Source organism: Diadema antillarum, unplaced genomic scaffold (assembly GCF_040938485.1).
Source record: "Diadema antillarum isolate AM-2024a unplaced genomic scaffold, OU_Dant_1.0 seq00000770_RagTag, whole genome shotgun sequence".
Lineage (NCBI taxonomy): Eukaryota > Metazoa > Echinodermata > Echinoidea > Diadematoida > Diadematidae > Diadema > Diadema antillarum.
In genome coordinates, this window is record NW_027271660.1 from 1001020 (window position 1) to 1024157 (window position 23138).

The window sequence follows — 23138 nt, forward strand, 5'->3', positions numbered from 1 at the left end:
ATATTATACAAGTCATTGGTATTCAGTGATGGAGATTAAAGGAACACCTCTCGACTGCATTGAACAAAAATGTTCTAAATATCAATGTAATGATGTTCAGGTCAAAGTTCACTTCATACCTCACAAAAGAGGCTAGAGGTAATGTAACACAAATGAACGTTTGAATGGATGCACTTAATCACCACAAAGAAATCATTGATATGATAACAAAATAAAGATATACACGTAGATAATGCATCTGCAGTTGAATACTCCTGAAAATCACATTCTTTATCCTCAAAGACAACAGAGTAAAAATAACCACAAAAAGGGTACACTACTGATCATAAAACGTGTCTTTCTCTGTGCACAGCTGGACCAAGAAATAGCTTGGGAGAAGTGGGTGGGAAGATATCAATGGTTAGTCTAGAGTTACATTCTGAAGGAAAGGTAAGTAACACGAGTCAATGCAAACTGAGGCGGATGGGAGAAAGTGTCCTCTGCAAGAACTGTTTTGTTCTTTCAAGTACTGAATTCATGAGATGGATCCCTAGCCTCCTGCCTCTTCCCCTTTAATTCTGCAGTGATAACTGGATTGGAATCCACCCGTCATGAAGATAAATCATATCATAATCATCACTCACAGGAGATAGTCCTTGTACAATACATTCTGTACAGGGTGGTTGAATTCATCATAGTTCTCCTCACAACACCACATAGCATTTGTCATTGATATCATACCCTCACTTTAATAAACATTACATTAAAAACCATAAGGCTTATCTTGGACTTTCAATTGAGATAGAGAAAGAGTACCACAAGTGAGTCCAAAGAGAGAAAGAGATGATATTTGGCTGTCCCATGAACTGCCCTGATTTGTCATGAATTTTGGCCAATGTTTTTACCTCATGTATCAAGCCCTAAGAAACTTCTGTAATGTTATCACTGGAACTTGGGCAATTCTGTAACACAATTTTTCAGGACTTTTCATATTGACCTTACGTACTCTGAATTGTTTGAAGAGGAGAAACAGGAATCAAAATGTGAAGAAATGGTGAAACTGTCAAACTCTGCAACATGATGGTGATCAAGAGCCAAGTTTTTCATCTGGTATGCCATCTTTCACTTTGAATAGTGTTTTCTTTTTTTCACTCTTTTTACAACTGTGGTCAGGAACAGTTTCTTATGTATCAAGAATCTGTGTGTCATTATGCATTTTATTTTCAATGGATCACACTTCATTTTAAAACTGTAACGGGTAACACAAAACAATTGTTGCTCATATCAAAACATCTTTTCCACATCCAACACCCAAATCAATAGAGGTATGTTACTGAACATGGAGATAATCTTAAACAATACAAGTTCCCTGAAAGCTGTCACAAAATTACACTATTTTTGTCTTTATCCAACATTATGAAACCAAATCAAAGACTTCAATGTCTTCATGTTGTCAAAATGAGATATCAGCATCATTTGTGACAGTCATCCAACTGAACCCTGCTGAATTACACCACATAACCAATCAAATCATATCAATTGCTCATTCAAACTGTCATATCAATTAACAGTCTATTATATTTTGCTTTAAATAGCCATTAGTTATAAGGTTTCATGAGAAAGACTCCCATTTTCAACTTACTTCCCAGGGTACATAAAAATTCCATCAAAGTGAAATGGTCAATGCCACCATTTCTACTACTGGTAGTTTTGATGGAAGAGGAGACAAGCTAATTATGAACATTATCTAAACTGGATTAATCATCTGCAACTTTCCAGGAAAATCAATATTTATAAATGACTTGAGATACACCTTCCGCCTGATACAAATCAGACAAGGCCATTTCAGGGAAGGTCATCCTCTCACACATACTGTCTGGCCACTGAGCATGGATCGTGACTCTATGTACTAACATCTTGCCTGTGAGTGATGTTACCAGCTCTAATGACACTGAATCCCACATGTATAGACAAATATGAATTGGAACATGACCAACATGAGTGGGTTGTTGCACCGTCAGGAGCTACAGTGGATTTCTTGAGGAAAGTCTTGAACAGGACATAAAAAGTGCTTTGCCATCCCTGCGGCAAGTACGCACTTGCTCACAACTCCAACACGGCTATAGCACAAGTGTAAAGCTAATAATGAAGGGGGTTAAGGTACCATTATTGTTTCTTTCATGTAAATATCGCACCTAAACTAGCATAGGACAATCTATTAACATCGTAATGATGTAAGGTATTATGTTGGTACAGCTCATCTCATTACCAGTATGAAAAAGAATGCACTTGTAATCATCCTATCATGAGCCCAAAGCCAAATCTACACTGGTTCTTCCACTGGTTGATCACACCACTCAAGATGAATGCAAACGGCATGGGTTGAAGCCTTTTCTCCAGAACGGCAGCTACTGTCCAATTTGTGTCCACCATACCTAGAAAGGGGAGAGGAACAAGAAAGGGGGTGGATTTATGAGGGTGGAAACAACATCACATTGTTTAGTGGCCTACACAGTAGATAATTATTTCGACTACAAAGTTAATCTAAGACGTCTCTGCCAACACTGCCCACTCACTCCCCTTATTACTCACAATGTTCTGCACCTATAATGGCAAATATTTCACAGACTGTGTACATGTAATCAGTTTCAATTGCAAGATCCACAAGTAATGGCATTATGCAAACTAGGATTCTCTGAAAAGATGTGTTGTAAAAATATTGAAACAGCCAGCATCAAGTAATCATTAAAATCATTTAAAGAGTTGGTGGAGCCAGACAGCTACATCACCAATAAAAACCTACACATAAATTCCTTCCTTGGTTTGAATGCCATCCAAATTCCACAACCCTTTTTTATAAAGTCAGAAAACAAGCAATCACACAAAACAAGAAATATAAAGTGAATTCAATCAAATGCTGATTAAAGAATTCCAAGTGCCTGCTTTGATGACTGTGCCACATTAAGGTAACACCAGAAAGATTGTACTGCTACCCTGTACATGTCAAAATTTGATGTTAGCTCTGCATTTCCAGACCTTCATATCTTACCCCAAAGGTTTTCAGTTTCAATATCTTTAAAATGGTAAGCAAGTACAAACTTAACCCTAAATAGACTGGGCTATTTTGGTAGCTCAAAAGACTGGGGGGGGCTAAAGGGCCCCCCCTCCTTAAGATCTCGGCCGTGGATCGCGCGATCGCCGCGGAAATTTGCACAAAGGTAGTGTGCAATGTAATCTACAAGATCATATATTTAAATTTTCAAAAATAGCCTTCTTTTATTTTATTTTGATTAATTATGCTAATTTATACGAGAAATCAGACTCTTTGACCTATATCAGTAAATAAAGCTCCAAAAGTGCTCATTTTTGGTCTAATTATTCTTTGTGGCATTCTTAGCAAATGTACTTCCAAAAAAATTCGATATCAAAATTAATTTCTTATTTATTTTATTGTTTTATAAATTTCTTATGTATTTCTTTGTTTTTTCGACCTTTTGTTTTTATTGTTTTTTTAACAAAATTTGTGGCAGACACTTTTTGAAGCATAATACTCCTAAAACAAATTAATTTTAGCCATTGAGAGTAAAAATAAGCATATTTATATGAACCATGTGAAAAAAATCAATTTGCATTGACTTTGTACACAAAATCACATTTTTTAGCAATTTTCGGCCTCACGTGCATGTACAAAAAGTTATGTAACTTCAGAACCGTACCACCGGGCGTCACAAATTTGGTGTCAAAATGTGCGGGAAACTCGAAAGAAAAAAGTCATAGACATCGCGGCGAGAGCATTGCGTGTTGCAGAGTAATCGCACGAAATGTCGAGGGGGGGGCCTTTTAGGCCCCCCCCCCCCCCCCAGTCTTTTTAGGGTTAAATGAACATTATTCATACAGTAACTTATGCAGGAGTCAGTCACCTGAGATGCAAATGATCTAGTCCCACCGTCTGCCCCCCCCCCCCCCCACCCAAAAAAAAAGGTACCATCTAAAAAAAAAAAAAAAATGGCAGAGTTGCAGTTGCAGAAGTGAATACAGTGCACTCCTGTTATAACAAACACGGTTACAACTAAGTAAAAATTCAGGCTGCAACATCATTCATTCTAGGTATTTCTATTGTTTATTTGTTCGGTTATAACGAAAGAAAACGGCAGGTCCTGAGGACTTCGTTATAATGGGAGTCCACTGTCCTGGATTAGTGAAAAGACAAATCAAGTCCCTTTCACTTTAAATTCACAACGTGAGTCTAACTGCATATTTTGCTTTGTGTGATGAGATGTGGTCACATCTCTCTGTAAATCTCACAACAAAAACTTGTGCCAAATGCCCCAAGACTGCACTCTCTATGTCTTCTGAACATTTCACTGCTTCTGCACAGAGTGTAAAAAGTCACTCCTGTTATAAAGCCAAAGCAGTTCTTGTGTGGTATATGTGGGTGTACCATCATTATTATGTGTATAAATGAGTGGTTCATGGCTAAAGCTATAGCATAACAACTGGAAAGTTTGTATCATTTTTACTGGTGTCTTTTGCTGGATTATGAGGACTAACTGGTTGCGTACAGCTCATTGACATTCTAAAATGTAATGAAAAAAAAAAATCTGCTGAAGGTTGCTTGTCCAATAGTAGCGAGCCAGAGAGGTAAAATGGAGTCAAAGGGGACCCGAGTGTTCGATCCTAGTAGACTCCTTATCACAGGCACAAAAAAAGACTTCCCCCACCCCTCTCCTGTGCAAAGACCCTGCTCAGGATCCGTTGGACTATAGCTCATTGTCTAAATGTTACATTGGCTGGCAAAACAGCAATGGTCCATGATTACATGCAATGGCACACAACAGCACACACATACAGTGTACACTGATTAACTCTTAATGTGCCAGGCCCAAAACCCCTAACGTGCCAGAGGTTTTTACCTAAAGCTAGAATGTTTCGAAATTGGACCGACAATGAAATTTAAAACCGCCATATCTCTGAAACTATTGACTGTTTTGAATTGAGTTCTACACAACATATATCAAGAAATGGTTGTTCTTTCATGTCATGTAGTCAGTTTGCCATAATTTCTATCTGAACCTGAAATATTGCAGAAGTAATTGATACATCAAAAAAATTATTAGAAATTTTTGTGTAGTATGGAAAAAAAGAGTCAGTCGCAGTTTTTCTTCAATAGAACGCTCCCTTGACTCTGTGAGAAAGTTTTAGAGCAACATCTCCTCTTTCAAATGATAACAAAATTGCCTTCTAGAATTGTATGATTCCAAAGATACTAGCAGTTTATTTTGTCTTAGCAATTTCTCTTTCTGCCTCAGTAATTCATTCCCAAATGTGACTTCTTTAGTCCCAGATCCTGTATTTGCAACTGAAGTAATGTCCCTGGCCCTGGAAGAGTGTCTTTTGTCCACTTGAGAAGGAAGAACCTACTAATCCTCCTTTTGTCTCAGCGGACAGGGGGCGGGCGTATTCTATTGAAATCGGCTGGCCTTTGTCCGCGCGTAATTCCTATGCTAGCGTGGGGGACGATTAGTGACGTTTACCAAAACAAAAGGATGAAAGACTTGACCGCCGAACGAAAGCTGACCCTCTTTCAGGGACAAAATCAAAGCAGCTTCCCGCAGGACAGCATCCAAGTGGAACAATGCGAGTGGAACCGCATAGACAATACACGCAGATTCAATAGCATACACACGCGTGGTTTACCAATGAGACTTTTGGTCCATACACATCTTGCGGAGGGTGCGCTCACTGCGGATTTTCCCGACGTGAAAAAAAATACATCTAGCTGAAAAATCATGTATTTACTCAAAAATTTCCAATGTAAACATGGTCATATTTTCAGTGGAAACGATGGTTATACTAATCAGCTACCAGTACATATCATTGGCAGTTTCTTGGTGTAACACATTACGGTACCACAATAACTTAAATGATCAATGCTTTTCTCGCTCTTCTTAGTCGCCGATCGGCGACCATGGCACGTCAGGACTAAGGTCGCCGTTCGGCGACCATGGCACGTTAAGAGTTAATCAATGCACTCATTTGCTCTGTAACTCAAGGGGAAGTTTATGCTTTCATGAATATTCATCCTCAGTTCACTACTAAATCAACTGGGGCATGCATAAACAACACCATTTAAATTTAATATGAATATGTAGGTAAGTCATGAATATGTCTATTAAAAAAAACAACAACAACAACAACAACTTAACAAAGTAATTTCTCAAGTCTAGAGGCCTATGACTTACAGACTACCTCGCCTCAGTCGAATCCAAAGGGACCAGCAAAAAAATCCTTCAACTTTGGTGAATTTTTGATTCACACAATAGATGTTATGTTCATATCCGTCCAGGTAGAATTTTTCTTCCGACTTTGTCAATTTTTTGACTTGTGTGAGGCTGAGTGACCTTGGTGAGGTTGGCTGTACATGTATGTGAAGTTTAGCATATATTTGTGTGAAAGCAAAAACTCAGAATTTGGTTTTGAGTGAATTATGCTGCAGATTATTATTATGCCATAATTTTAGATTTGCACATCTGAATTTCAGAGCATGTCTCAGACAGACAGGATAGGCCTGGTTAAAATCAGAAAAGATATTTAGAACTTTTGCCAATTTGAGGGAGCAGTAAGAGCTATAGTCTAATGAAAAGTGTTGCCAATTAAGAAATAATTTTTTGAGTGCAAAAAAAAGGTGATAGAGAAGCTTTTGAAAATTCTGCAACTAAATGAAATTTATCCTGTAATACATGAGGTTTGCCTCTAATCAACAATCACAATCACAAGGTGAGCCCCATCCACCACAAATCAGATATCACATCCACATAGGGCACAATTGGATAAATTTCCTCAGCTTAACACACTTAGGCTCTGTAGACAAGGAACCAATGTATGCAGTTGAACCAACCTTTGAATACTACATTGGCAGCGGGCAAGTCCACTTGGTAACCTAGCGACACTGAGGACTCCTTGGCACGGAGATTGCTTTCAAACTCGACACCAATCTGCACTTCTTTACCCTTGTGATAGTAGCCCGCATGGAAAGCTGTGGGTCCTATAGTACTGGATGCTACCCAATTGTCCGCTGGAATACAACAATGTATAGGATAAAAGACATTGTGGCATGAGCAAATGACAGTGAATTCTTTTTTCAATGAGCTTAATAGCAAACATGTGACTAGTTTTTTTTTTGATATTTTATTGATAGTACCACATTCATATCAGCCCTTTGTACATTACACATGTCATCGCAGTGCCATGCCTGTTTACACAACCATAGCAAGAATGACAAAATAAGGATTTTATCAAATATGCATAGTTACAATCTTTAAATCCTTTATCATTTTCATTTGAACTGATGCACTACATGCCATTGGTGTACTTCAGCATGATTTAAGAAAATGGAGCAAGAAAGTATGCAATGACCTCTGCAATACTAACTATAAAAGCTAGCAAGAAATTAACCCGTTCCTTACGGGAACCTGGTTTACCAGGTTCCCGTGGGAGCAACTGATATACGGGAACCTGGTTTACCAGGTTGCCAAAATTAAGACAAGGGTGCCTGCTTCAGTGGCCTAAATTCATGTTTCTTTGTGTTAAAATGCACAGAAAAGTGGATCTGATAAAAAGATCAGAGTTTATTCTATCAGGATTTGTTCTCCTGCTGTTTGAAAAAAGGAGGGTTTTACAGTATTATGTACCTTTTCCTGATTTAGTTTTTTGCTTGTTCTGCTGTAAACTCGTACGAACATGTACATAATGATCAAGGCTGAGATCAGTTAGAAATGCCGGTTCGCTGACCCCAGTCACCTCGTTCAGGTACCTGGTTTTGTGTAGAACAAAAGATTCTGAGAGCTCATCAGCGCACGCTCTATTCATACCTCGCGCCCGATCGATATTTCCATTGTTCACGGGCACATGTAGTTGACCGTAGAAAGGGGGACACAATGAACCGCTTGACTGCCTTCACACAGCTGGATTACCAACCTGTGTGCCCCTCTGTCGACGGGCCAAAAGAATCTCGTTTGGGGGCATTAAGGGCACTCAGAGAATTGCGGAAGAAACGGGTTAACTTTCTGATTACAGTAGATCAAGTCTTCCAAAAGCTGTGATAACAGCATGAACGATATCATAGGTAGAGATCTGGTCATGTGTGCATGAAGATTACTGCTTGCATGCCACTGACTAATGACATACTGTATACATTGAATATTTTGCAAGGTTTTTATGTTCGCAAATTTTGCGAGACGGGTGCTTTTCACAAATTTAGAGACATGCAAAATACTGACTCTGATCCCCACATGAATGTGACATGCATGCATACATTCCTCCATCCAGTGCTGTACTCCTCAATCGCGAATTTAACCTCTCACAATATCCTTTGGGAAGTTCCGATTCGCGAAAAATTAGATTCGCTAAATATATGGCGCATACAGTACCATGGGACAATTTTATAGATATACCGTATTGTACTCACTTGCATATTTGCCTGCTAGTGAGACAATGGCAGCCTGTTGGCCCTGCCCACAGTGGTATAGAAGCTCCGCCCCTAACGACAGCCTCTGTGTGATGCTCTGCATGTAGTGAGCTACAGCGATGCCTGATCCCTCCAGGGGGTCTACGTTGGCAAGTGTCAGCACTCCTGTGTATGACGGCCCCTTGTACTCTACCTCCCCTTGGTACACGCCCCACTTTGTTTGCTGAGTCTGGAAATTTTGAGGAGACGTTCATAAGGACATGCTTGCAGCATCATACAGTCAATGCAAAAACAAGTGGAGTGATTTCATTAAATGCAGATACATGTACTGTTTCTCACAGACCACATGAACATGATATTGTGTGAATTGGAAAAATGTGTGGTTATCCATAACAGTAATCAGAATATGGGTGTAATATGTTTGTTCAGGCCTCTGTTGCTCAGCAATAACATAATAAAATGTGTTTAATAATAATTCAGACTCAATTGATTTTAATTAACTCCGACAACTAACTTCAGATTAAGCTGAGCTTCATACATGTGCAGCAATGCTATCATCAACAGCTCTCCTCAAATGAGAGATCGAATACTGTAAAATGAGGAATGTTTGCGCGCATTTTAATTTTGGGAATTTTATGAGTGCCAAGATTCGTGAAATTAAAATGCACGCAAAAGTTCTTGTCTACACTGTATGCATTGAATGCCAGTGGCAGTTCATGAAAATTTCATGCTGCAAAAAAAGCCGTCGGCTACAATTCGAGAAAATTTCATGTCACAAATATATCATGTTTTACAGTAATTCCCAGGGGCTGGTGTTTGCCCAAAGAAAACAACTGCACAAATCACCAGCACAAACAGTGCTTGGTTCAGCATGCACCACTTAACACTGGACTCACACTAGCTGCCAAAACTATATGATCATCATTTAGAGGTAAACCTGCCAATACCAACAGATTTCAAGTGGCAGCTGTTCCACTTAAAATAATCAGCAAGTTCCAGCCTCTATTATATTCTGCAGACAAGCATTATGAAGATTATTCTACATGTGGAATCATGATATTATTTGAAGAAAGTTTGTACATATGCAACTATGTATACAGATAATATGCAACACATGTTACCTTTTCAACCACTTTGAACGACACACATACCTGTACAACAAATTTGGTGCGTATTCTGTCAGCTAGTTGATGGATGATTTGAGCATTGAGACTGCCTGATGTGTCAATGTCTCCAAGAAGAACTGGAAAAGCCTGAAAGACAAAACAGCAGAACATGGCAAAATGCAGAATTATACTTAGAGTTAGTAGGGGGACCATTGATAGTTATTTACTGCGCACAGAAGGCCAATTTAAAGAAAGGTTATATTTCATTGCAAACAGTTTGCAGTATACAACTCTGAATGGTTATAAACTTTGAAACTGTTAAAACTGTACTTCTTTAATGAATACAGAACTGGAGTAAAACATGCAGTAAGATGACACAATCAGTGAATACGGTTTATAATCTTTCATCAAACCAGCCATATAATCTGTATCTGTATTGTAAAATTTATCACTTCCAGTTTAAATACTGTCAAACATTTCAAAGAACAAAAAAACTTGAAATACAGGTTTCAGGATATGAAACTGAGAATGACATGCTGGATGTATAGCAATTCTAGTGGGTTTTTCAAGAACTCTTAGAAAAAAGTAAGGGTGCAAGCACCACAAACTCTAAATCTCAGACATCCTACACTGGCCTCTTAAAGTAAGGTTTTTGGGGGTTTTTTTTTGGGGGGGGTTAATTTTGTGTGTGCGAGTGTGTATTCTTTTTTTTTTTATAGAGACTATTACTGATCTTGAACCCATTTAATAAAAAAGCTGATATGATAGCAACTCTTGCTGGAATGGCAATTGTCACAGAAATGAGAAGAATCCAGCTTCCCCATTGGCTGCTGTTATTGGAAGTTGCCATTCCAGCAAGAGTTGCCATCCTAACATCTTTTATGAAACGGGGCCCAGAACAGTTAGAATCTGTGCCATCAATTTATGTTACATTATCTCTGTCAAGAGGATAACTTGTCCCACTTCATGCACAGTATTGACAGAAGTGTCTCTGACCAATATCCACAGGAAATTTGCTGATTTCACTGGATATCAATTTAACATGGTGGATACACTGTAATAGGTGAAACTCTCATACAAATCGTAACCCAATGCACTGGTAGATCCAGAGGGGGGTGCACGCCCCCTCTTTATTAATCTTTTTAACAAAAGGAATAAAAAGAAAAAAATGGGGGGGGGGCACCTGCGCTTCCCTTTAATTTTGTAAAGGCGCCTCCCCTTTACAGAATTCTTGGATCCGCCCCTGCATTGGGGACGGTTTGATTTTGCTACAGCACGCATTTCCCATAGACACCTGCCCGAGTATACTCGGGACTCGTTCTCAATGGGTTAACAGGCATCAAAGCTAGGCAACTCACCTCTGTTGGGCTGACCTGCTTGCTGCCAACATACGTCGACCCAAAGTGGTATGATGACGGGTTGAAAGCTGAGAGAGACACTGTGTGACTGACCTGGAAGTGATTGCTGAGACCTTTGTTCACGACGAGCTTGCAGCCCTCTATGGGTGATGGGAAGATCTCTGAAAATGTGGTGTGAAGAAATACAATCAAGCTTTGACATTCACAACCTTCAACTGACTTGGTGTGGAGGCAAAAGTCAAAACCATTTCAGGTTTGGTTGCTTAATGAATGACTTTTATTCAATTTCATAGAGCTGGATGATCATTAACCTTTTTACTAAGAAAAAGAAAAAAGAAGTCAGCAAGAAATCACTGACAGAAATCTAAGCAAAACATAACATGAATAATGACAGCTTGGCAGAGAAGCAGTGCAATAGCCACAAATCTTTTTTCTCATGCTCTTTTAATGCCATTTTTCACACACACTCTCAATGTGAAACTAAGCATCCTGAAATATATGATCGCATCGTAGCCTGCAATGATAAAGGAGGGAAAAAATGAAGCAAAGACACCTATCTTTTGCTTGAAAATTGGGGAAATGGATGTGTTGGAAGTTACTGTACATCTGTTTATTCTTTATTCCAATCTCCCACAAAGGGATTCTGATATCTTTACATTTAATCCACTGAGGACAGGCTGATTTTGCTACAAGCGCAACATGCATTTCCCATAGTAGAGCCCTGTCCATGTATACGTGTTGTACTTGGGACTCATCCTAAATAGGTTAATAATACGTATTGGTCAAACCATTCTATTCTTCTGCTTTTCCAGAGTGTAGGCCTATCTGTTTCTTTCAATCCTGAAGATTATTGCAGATCATGTGTGTACATTTGACCACTTCACCAGGATTTCACCAAGCTCTTCACAAGAGAAATGTAGTGGACTCTTTTACATGCATAGCATACAATAGCCCTCCTGCACATGGGACTGATGCAGTTAAGCCTCCTCAAAAGATAATGATAATAATGATAAATAAATAAATAAATAAATTATACAAAATGGAAATGAGAATAAAGTCTTGCCAAAGGCCACTACTGCATGCTGGACAAACCTTATTGTTCTGCACATGGAAACCTGCAGTCTCATCTGCATTGTTACGGTCGACCGACAACATTCACATTCACTAATTAGCAATGACTCTCCATTTCGTTTAGCATTATTTGCAAAACAAATTGTGTTTTATGTTGTGAGGTGATAGAGCCAGTATTGTAATAAGAGCTTTCAAGGTTCTAGGCTTGAATCACCGTGAAACAGCAGTAGCACACTTTGAATGATATATCATCATTATTGAATGTAGTACATTCAACTGTTTACATTACAAGGCTGCTGTAGAAGTCTACTGTACTGTATTCAGGACACCTCTCCACATTATTCTCACAAAAATCACACAAATAAAAAATGCAAAATCTAGAAATAAACACCCGACTGGGCCCGCTGAGGATCCTATGTAACTGCAACCAGCCCAAATGCGAACCGCTCCCACAGATTACAACTGAAAGGAGTGTAAGAGGGAGCGCCCCCGGTTATGAAGGTTGGCGTAATATATCCAGTCTTGGACTTTGCTGAGTATTCAGGTAGAAGTAGAAGTCCAAACATAATGGTCTAGGTCTATATTTTCAAAGTAAAAAGAGAAAAAAAAAAATCGAGAGTAGGCCTAGCTACATAATGTACGTAGACTATAAAACTTTACCTAGCTAACATTAGTTAGAGTCTAGAGACTTCTCTGGAAAGCTGGAACTCGACTCATTGCCAATGACTAAGCTAGGAGTTTTAGGACATGCAGTATCAATGGTATGGACATGACACTATATAAAGAGTTATTTTATAGATAGTCTACATATAAGTTTACAAATTATAGTAGGTCTAGTACAAAATCTAACACAATTGTGATTACTGTCGCTGTCCATTGCCAACTGTCATTAAAATTGTGCATGCTGGCAAAGTCAAAGATGATGAAGCAATTTAAAGCACTGTTTAAGTTATCGTTTGTTAATTTTAATGGGCGGTAAAGATAGGTAGTTTGATCACATACCATAGCCAGGGAGAGACATAGTGGGGGAACTGTATGGATGTTTACCTTTTATCTTTTTGAAAAGGTCTTCGAAATTTCCCGGATTGGGAAGATCACCGCTGCCAGACGCCTTTGCAGCGGCCAGTGCTGCCGCAGCGGCGGGAGAGACAGGCGGTGTCGGCATTCCCATCATCGGCGGACTCGGAGTACCGGCATTTTTCTCAGCTGCGAAAACGTTCCCCATTTTGTCGGCACCACGGTTGCCTTCTATTGAATACACTTACATTCAAAAAGCGCAAATGTAGGACACGTTTGAACTGTATTAAACGTCCATAAACTCTTCCTCTGTGGTGTGTCCGCGGATTGTTCCGGTGTCCACATCGGTTACTAGCCTTGACTGTATTTCAGTCCCACACGTTTGTTTTGCATGCGGGGCTCCTTTTAGTTCTCGTTTGATCACACATGTCCAGCAAAGTCTACGTAAGTCTACACATGTGCTAATGCCTTGCCCTGATTGGACATTACCCGTCACATGATCACAAGAACAGTTTCCATCCCCCCCCCCCCCCATAACCTGCGCCTGTTACGTTGGAAAGAGGAAACATAATCGCACTGACTGGACTATAACTACAGGACATAAAGTTGGTTTCAAGCTATTTGAAGTATAATTTTTTGCCCGGCCTATAAAAGTCTTTTCCAAACACGTATACAGCACCTCCACATCGTTTTTCCGTTTTGTATTAGGCCTATACTAGCTTCATACAAACACAAAACTATAATTCTTAATAATCATTCTTATAATTCTGAATCCAGGTTATGGTATATTTACCCCTTACATAGTACACTCTTGATAGCTAGAGGCCTTGTCAAATTATTGAGAATCATGAGTTGGGTACTTTTATGTTTAAGCTCCTCAACAGCTCAATGCACCATATTGTAATGGCTACTCATTTCCTTTCATTCAAAGAAATGTATTTCCATTTTGATTGGCCAGTTTTTCTTTCCTCCAAACATAACTTTGCATTTTGCCGGTATGCATTTATAATTTCGTATTTGTTAACTATTATCTACCATGTAAAGTCGAATACATGTCTATGTTATATCTTCTGAATCATTTCGTGTTATGTTTGACGAAAAAGAAAGAAGGAATGAAATGAATGAATGAAATGAAAGTTTATAATTTACTTATTTTGCTTTATTTTATACATATCATCCACAAATCTGTAGAGCTATATGGGTATTTTGTTACAGAAGACACTTTTCTGAATATGTTGATACATAATTAGTTTTCTAATGTAGGCCTAATTGTGCTTTGTAGATAAACAAAGATTACACTTCAATCATGTGAATCTTTTTTTTTTTTTTTTTTTTTGCTGTTGAATCAAAAACTGTGCATTTCACTCCTCAAAATAAGTTCTGCAATTAAAGTTTGATATATCATATTTCTCTTATGCCCGTATTATCTTCATCAAATATGACATCATAAGAAAGCCTGATTAATTTTCTCAAACATGACACCTCACTTCCTATGATTGGGTATTCCTGGAATGCACAGTATGATTGAGTATGAGGAAAGGTCAAATGTGAAATGTTGCAAAATAGAGCAAACGTGTTATGTCGAACAGTATAGTTCCCATTTGTTTTGTCGTTTCAGGGAAGGAATGTGCTTGAAAAGAATGCATTGTGAGATTATCATTAGATCCCAGGCTTCATCCATGAATTAACTTAACTGCAGTAGTATCTGCAGATTAAAATTAAACATAAAGGCTGACCACACAGTCATCTAATGTCTAGGAAATGGGAGTTTTTGAAAAAGCTCAGAGACTCCAACCCAAAGCACCTTCTGATCTGGAGATTCTCCCGCCTGAAACCCCTAGCAAACGGGAGACTCCAAGTTGATGTGTGCGAAGCGCCAAGTTCCTAGGGTTCTACATGCTCTCTGGTGCTATCTAAGGCTTATTTTTTCAACATACATAGTAATAAGTAAGAAATCCTTTCCCCCTAAGATGGATTTTAGCGACGCTACTACGGAGAAGGCTACGCAAGAACACAGTGACAGTGATAATGCACACGGCTTAACTGACTCGGCAGTGCACACGGTAGTGAAACCACTTCACCGAGATATGGAGGGAACCAGCCCGGGCGCGTCGGCGGAATCACCTCCACGCTCCTCGCTTGAGAAAAAACGACGAGTAGACGGGGAGAAGTCAACCACAGATGAACTACTCGCGGCCCTTATCCACAAGATAGACGAAATGAACTCCAATCTCACATCCAGGTTGGACACAGCTCTTGGTAAGATTGAAACAAATGAGAAAGAAATCAGTAACTTGAAAGAGGAGCAAGAGTCGTGCCGTTTTGATATCAAACAGTTACAGGACCAAGTAAACAAGCAAGAAAAGGAGAATATGAAATTGAGAGAGCGTCTTGTTGACCTCACTGCGAGAGAGATGAGGAATACGGCTGTGTTTTACGGGTTTCCTGAAGGTGCTGAAAACGCTGGGAAGTGTGAGCAATTGATCAAAGAATTTGCCAAGTCAAATATGCAAATGGAAGGTGAAGTGAGCATTGAAAGAGCTCATCGCACAGGCCGCATCAGGCCAAAACCCGGCCCTCCTCGCCCAGTTGTGGTAGCTTTCAGTAGATACACAACCAGACAAACAGTGATCAGCAGTGCCCGCAGATATTTGAAGGAGAGGCCTTTTCAGCACAACGGAAAGGATCACCAGATATTTGTCGATGAGATGCTGCCGGTAGAAGTGCGAGAAAGCAGGAGGAAATTGCTGCCACTGAAACGAAAGCTGAAAGAGGAGGACCCAAAGCGAAAGGTGTACTTCAAATATCCGGCGCGATTGTTTTACAGGGAGACTGAGAGCGGAAAAGAAGTGGAGTACAAGCAGCACACCACAAGATAGAATGGATATTGGCAGTTTGCTTTTGCACAGTAGACAATGGTCTAACAAAATACGAAATACTTTGAAAAACTCTTGACACGACTGCGATAGCTCAGCAGTCGGCACCCTGTCATGCCAGCAGTATATTAACAGTTGATATCTCCGAAGACAAGATACACTTTTCATGTGATTAAGTGATAAGGAAAATCATTTGTTTTTGCCAACCTGAGGAAAAAATAACTGTGAAGATGCCCAGGGGCACTTGGATTCCTTGTGATCATGTTTTATTCGATTTCATGCAAATTGTATGTGTGTTTTTTTCATTGCCAATGTTTTGTTGTCTGTTTTGTCTTGATCATGGTGGGTCATAAGAATTTACAAGGTTACCTACTTGTGAAATATGTATAAGGATCTGAAGTTAATGACCCATAATGTTAATGGGCTAGGGGACTTTAAAGCCAGGAAAAAATATTTTTGTTTTTTATCCAAATTAAAAAAGGATATTATTTTATTACAGGAAACCCATTCGACTGATAAGGATGAAAGTTTATGGAAGAACCAATTAAGAGCCGATATTGTATTCAGTCATGGAACCTCCTCTAGTAGGGGAGTGTGTATCATATTTCGGAAAACCCCACATATAAGATTGATAGAGACAGTGAAAGATTCTAACGGGAGATTTTTGTTGGTTAAAATGGAAGTATATGGAAAAAAATTTATGATATGTAATGTATATGCACCAAATAATGAAAAAGATCACATGCATTTTTTTAAAGCTGTAGACTTGACTATACAAGAACATTATGATGCTGAACAGACAATATTAATAGGGGGAGATTTTAATTTTATTCAAAATTTGGCATTGGACCGAGAGAGCGGTAATATGAAATCCACTTGGAAGCACTCTTGTGAAATAATAGAAAATATTAAAAACGTTTATCATGTAATAGATATCTGGAGAGACAAGAACCCGTTATTAAGACGATTTACTTGGAGACGCTCCAATCCTTGTGTTCAGTCAAGACTGGATTTCTGGTTAATCCATGAGTCTGTACAAAATATGGTGACAGATTGTGATATGGTCCCCTGTGTTTTGTCAGATCATGATTTTGTGAATTTACATCTGAGAATTAAAGAGTACACTGTGGGCCCATCTTATTGGAAGTTTAATAACAGTTTACTTAGTGATGTTGAGTATGTTGAAAATTTAAAGGGACATTATGAGATGTGGGTAAATGAATGGGAAGATAAAAATGATAAAGGAAAATTATGGGATTGGTTAAAATTCAAAATACGAGAATTTACAATCACATTTTCTAAAAGGAAGAAAAATATAAAAGAAATTAGAAGAAAAGAATTAGAACAAGAATTGAAAATAATAAATGACATGGACCCGACAGAAATGAATGAGCAAAAATGGGATAAGAAAGAGAAAACTGAACAGGAACTTAACTGCATGTACAATTATTTAGCAGAGGGGGCCATATTACGTTCAAGATGTATCTGGTACGAGAAAGGAGAGAAGAGTACAAAATATTTTTTATCATTGGAAAAGACACAAGCACAGAGTACAAACATAGATGTATTAGATACAGGTGAGGAACTTATTGAACATCCCCATCATATACGAAATTTTGTGATGAAATCTTTTGGTAAACAGTTTGAAAACAGGGATACAGTGTCTGACAAAGTGAGTTATGATTACATAAAAAGTTCCTGCTTAAAACACCTCACGGAAGATGAAAAGGCCTCTTGTGAAGGCCTGATAACACATGAAGAGGCAAGGGAAGTCCTCCTTGGGATGTCAAAAAATAAAACACCTGGTAATGATGGCTTATCGGTGGAATTTTATGAGACATTTTGGCCTTTGATTTCTAAAGAACTAATAGGATCATTTAATCATGCTTTTGAAAAAGGAATTATGTCCGTGTCACAGAGGCAAGGAATAATTAAATTGATTCCTAAATCCAATAAAGATAAGAGATTATTGGGCAATTGGCGACCAATCACTTTAATAAATGTGGATGCAAAGATACTTTCTAAATGTTTAGCGAAACGTATGTCCAAAATTATTGGTAATTTGATAAATCCTCAGCAAACAGCATTTATTAAAGGCAGATATATAGGTGAAGGTATAAGACTGATTTCAGATTTAATGTTTTATGCAGATGCCAACAATGTATCTGGAATTGTGTTAGCATTAGATCTTACCAAAGCATTTGATTCACTCAGTCATAGGTATTTATTACAGTGTTTAGAATGTCTTAATTTTGGTCCGTCAATGATACAATGGGTGAGAACATTGCATGCAGGTATAAATAGCTGTGTATTGATAAATGGCTTTACCACTGGTTATTTTGAAATTGGAAGGGGTGTTCGCCAAGGCGACCCCCTTGCCCCCCTTTTATTCATATTAGGGCTCGAGATATATCTAATGAGATTGTTAAATAATCCAAATATTATTGGAATGGAGATGCTCGGAAAACAGATTAAATATACAGCTTACGCTGATGATATAACATGTTTTTGTAAGGATACAGAATCATTATCAGTATTACTAGAAAGCTTTCAAGAATTTTCTGAGATATCAGGCCTTTGCCTCAACCGAAGCAAATCAGAAGGAATGTGGATAGGAAATGATAGACTATCGAAAGAAAAGCCACAGATGATAAAGTGGACAGACAATGGTCTTAGAATTCTTGGAATCTGGTTTTCATATGACAAAAAAGAAGCAATCCGAAGAAACTTTGAAGATCGATTGGGTGAGATTAAGAGAACATTTTTTATTTGGAAAAATCGTAATTTAACGTTAATTGGTAAAATTCAAATTTTGAAAACATTTATTATGTCTAAGATAATTTATTTGATGTCAAACATTGAAATTCCTCAAGATTTTGTGAAAGAAGTAGAGAAGTTAATGTTTTCATTTTTATGGAATGGCCCAGATAAGATTTCAAGGTCAACTATGTATGCACAATATGCTGAGGGTGGTCTCAAATTCCCCAATTTACAATGTATGATTGATACGCAGTTAGTTAAGTGGGTTAAAAGATATTATGGAAATCGTAACCATCAATGGGTGCTATTGGGAGATTATTTCTTAAAAAGGCTTGGTGGAATTCTAGTGTTTCAAAGTAATTATTCCCTTGAAACTATTGATAAGAGGGGTATCCCTCCATTCTATGAGAATATTCTACAAATATGGTTAAAGACAAACATACATGAGGATTTTATTGGTGATGAAAATAGCCAAGCAGACATCCTACAACAACCAGTATGGAATAACCAGAATATTTTGATTGATAAGCACTCAATATTCTGCAGCCCGTTTTTTGAAGCAGGTTTATGTTATATATATCAAATATTTAGTATTGATGGACGGCTCATTGATTTTGAATTTTGGTTAAGGAAAGGAGTGCCAAGCAAATATAATATGATGTATATGGCAATTGTAGACTCTGTTCAAAAATACTCGAAATGTTCCTTCAATACACTCCTATTGGAGATGTTTTGGAAAGAAGAAGTGGCTCAAAAACAAAAGGATCTTATTATTTCACAGTTACAAAATGTGAAATCAAAACCAATATATGAGGAATTTTTAAAAGAGATTAAATCAAGACCTGTTTGCGAAACAGTTTTTGCTGGCAAGTATGGAATTCAACCAGAAGATTGGACACAAATATATATGTTGCCATTTACATGTACAATTGAAGTAAAATTGAGAGAATTTCAGTTCAAGTTGTCGCATAATATACTTTACACAAATGAAAGATTGTTTAAGATGAAAATATCAGAATCAGAGTTGTGTACGCTTTGTAAGTCATGTGCTGAGACCCCTGTACATCTGTTTTTTGATTGTAAAGCTGCCAAAGAATTACTTCAAAAATTTGTGGATGAAATTGGTACGATCTTTCATGTCAAATTAGAGGATTGTACAAGAATTAGAGTAATGTTTGGATTCATCAAAGACTGGAAAGGGCCCCACAGGAGTTTATTGAATCATTTAATATTGTTATACAAAAGGTACATATATATTCAGAGATGCAAAGATACAGGTGTGAAATTTCATGGATTGACAGCATTTATTGTTAATATCCGATATATAGAATCCAACATTGCAAAACGAACAAACAAATTAAATTTTCATTATAAGAAATGGTCCCCTGTAGAAAATATTTTTTAGGTCATTGTAGAAGAACATACAGTCGACTCTCGTGATAAAGAATATCCATATGGCAGAACCCCGACGTGATGGGGTAGTTTTTTTGGGGTCCCAGGGTTTGAAAATTTTCCTATTCAGAGGTATTTGCGCCCTGGATACGGCAAGGTTTCAAAAGTGACAAGATCACGGTGATTTCGCTGGGCCCAAGGAGTTTATTGTAACGAGAGCTGACTGTATCTTTAGGATATTGTTCAATTGTTGAAGAGTTTGATACCCATCTTTTACTGTTGTTGTTGTTGTTGTTGTTAATTTGTTAAACAAAACATGATTTGTAATATGATTTTGTATGTTATGTTGTATAATGAAGAGGAAATAAATAAATTTGTAAAAGAAAAAAAAAAAAGAAATCCTTTCCAACGGAAGACAAAGAGCCAGGGCGGGAGAAATTAAATCTCAAGCGAGAGAACGGGAGATTTTGCAAAAATGGGTTTTCGGCGGGAGATCTCCTGTCGAAAACGGGAGAGTTGGAGTCTCTGAGTGCTGTCATTTCAGCATTGCTTATTCCAGTGGCCATTTTCATCAAAACCGTGCATTATCAATAGCAGAAGTGTTGCGACTTTTCACTTTTGATCTGTCCCCATACTCAGCTGTTTTGCACATTCCAAGAACACCCAATCATAGCAAGTGAGGTGTCATTTTAAAGATAATTAATGAGGCTTTTTTATGATGTCATATTTAATGAAGATAATGCGGGTATAAGAGAAATATGATACATTAAACTTTAATTGCAGAACTTATTTTGAGGAGTTTATATGATAATTATGCATGGTTAAAAGTGATTTCAAGTGGCCCTATCCATTCTAAACGAGTCGGTATGTTTTAGATACATAGTCTGTCCACTCGTGCGCACTGCGACTCTTGCACATAAATATTTTGCACTTTGTTTCCCGACTAATAGGTACAGCTGCAAGCAACAAATAACGTAAGTTGACGATAAATTGTAACTTTACACTGTTGCGAACATGATGAGATAAAAATAAATGTTATGTGAAATATAGCCTTATGCCTTTTTTCATGGTTGTGGCAAATGCGCATTATTCGTCAAGTTTTGAAACACGTTTTAATGACTTTACAAATTACATCACGGCTTTAAGCGCGTTTCAAAATATTTACTTCTATACTGTTCCAATCTAACCATGAACATATGCAGTATTGTGACGTAGCACCAATCACACTCAGTGATCATTATATGGTGGCATCAGCTATTGGTAGAGTGAAAACAGCCACGTGAAATCATAAATATGTTAACTCTCGCAATTTAGCAAATTCGGATTTTTCACACATTTTGTAATGAGCTACGCAGTGAATGTTGGGATGAAGTGTTTTGTGAAGTAGACACCAATACCGCCTACGAGATGATGGTTTCTAAATATGTGACTGTATTAGATAAATTTGCTCCAATGAAACGCAGAAGGGTTAAGCACAAATCAGCCCCATGGATGAATGATGACATTAAGTCGCTTATGTTTGAAAGAGATAAAAGTAAAAAGATAGCATTGAAGACCAAACAGATATCTGATTGGAATAGATATAAGCAATTGAGAAATCGTGTAACTTCTTTGATTCGTAAATGTAAAAGAAAATATATAAACGAAAGTATTTTGAAAAATAAGGGTGATTCGTCCGTTCTCTAGAAGCTTCTTCATACACTGTTACCTAAGCGAAAGGGACATGTATTGCACCATGTCAAATCCGAAGGAAAGGACGTTCACAACTACAATGATATAGCCAATGTTATGAATAATTTGTTTGTGGATGCGCCAAAACGTCTTAAGTCTAGTTTGCCGAAAGAAAATTATCGCAGTTCAGCTCAGTACATTAAACAAGTAACCTGCATATTTTAATTTGATCCTGTCACCGAATGTGAAATCATGAAATCTTTTGATACAATTCCGAGAAAGAAGGCAGCCGGTTTAGCTAATTTACCAACAAGTGTGTTGAAAGATACTCTGCCTGTGATCGTGAAACCATTATGTCATGTATTAAACTTGTCTCTGGCTCAGGGTAGAATACCAGAAGCCTGGAAACTAGCTCGAGTTTCGCCAATTTTCAAAGGAGGCGACATGACCGACCCACAAAGTTATTGACCTATCTCGGTCCTTCCAGTCCTTTCGAAAGTCCTCGAGAAGGTTGTTTTTAAGCAATTATACAAGTATTTCAATGAAAATAATCTTTTAACAAATAATCAATTTGGATTTCGCCCTAAGTATTCAACTTTGCTTGCTCTTGTAACAATTACAGAAAATATCCGGAAGGCTTTAGATGAAGGGCGTGCAGTTGCACTCATTACACTTGACTTGAAAAAAGCCTTCGATTTAATACCTCATGATGTGATAATTGAGAAGCTGCGAAAATACGGTGTAGAATCCGACAGTTTAGCCTGGTTCAAAGATTATCTGGCGTTTAGGAAGCAAGTCACAGTTGTTAACGGAAATAATATATGTCTGAACAACGTTTCGTTACGTGTGGCGTTCCCCAGGGGAGTATCCTCGGACCGCTTCTGTTCGTGATAACTATCGATGACATTGTTGAAGTTGTACAACATTGTACTGTCTCTTTGTACGCTGATGACACTTGCCTTTACTACTCATCAAACAATCCCTATGACTTAGAAAAGTGTGTAAATCATGATTTAAGGGCGATAACGAACTGGCTGAAGTACAATGGACTACTGCTAAACGAGAAAAAGTGTGAATACATGATTGTCACACCTATGCGGAAAAAACACCTCTTTGATAACGTTAAGGTTACGGTTAATGATTTTTGCGTACAACAAAAAAGTTCCTGTTAGTATTTAGGTGTGACCTTAAACGACACCCTGACGTGGAACAATCACAGAGTCAATGTAAAGGCCAAACTCTCTTCTGCGTTGTACTGCTTCAAGAGAATAGGGCCATATATTCCGCAAGACACCCCCCTTATTTTATACAAAGGGTTAATTCAGCCCCATTTGGATTATTGTTCAATTGTGTGGAGGAACGCCAGTAAAAGTTTAGTAAATCAAATAAGTGTTTTGCAGAAGAGGGCTCTCCGCACCATTCTATTAGTAGATAATCGTTT

General features: G+C 38.0%; 2 protein-coding genes across 2 annotated transcripts; one reads left to right on the plus strand and one right to left on the minus strand.

Moving 5' to 3' along the window:
• Positions 1-2274: 2274 nt before the first annotated feature.
• On the minus strand, positions 2275-13349 carry LOC139738866 (mitochondrial import receptor subunit TOM40 homolog). Its single transcript, XM_071649498.1, has 6 exons — positions 13029-13349; positions 10911-11071; positions 9598-9699; positions 8447-8675; positions 6878-7054; positions 2275-2414 (listed from the first exon to the last, which is right to left on the minus strand). The coding sequence occupies exons 1-6, from the start codon at positions 13204-13206 to the stop codon at positions 2275-2277; spliced, it is 987 nt and encodes a 328-aa protein (XP_071505599.1). The 5' UTR covers positions 13207-13349.
• A 1629-nt stretch (positions 13350-14978) lies between these two features.
• Positions 14979-16471, plus strand: LOC139738867 (uncharacterized). The gene has a single exon (XM_071649499.1). It carries the CDS (start codon positions 15086-15088, stop codon positions 15875-15877), a length of 792 nt encoding a protein of 263 aa, XP_071505600.1. The 5' UTR covers positions 14979-15085; the 3' UTR covers positions 15878-16471.
• Positions 16472-23138: the final 6667 nt, after the last annotated feature.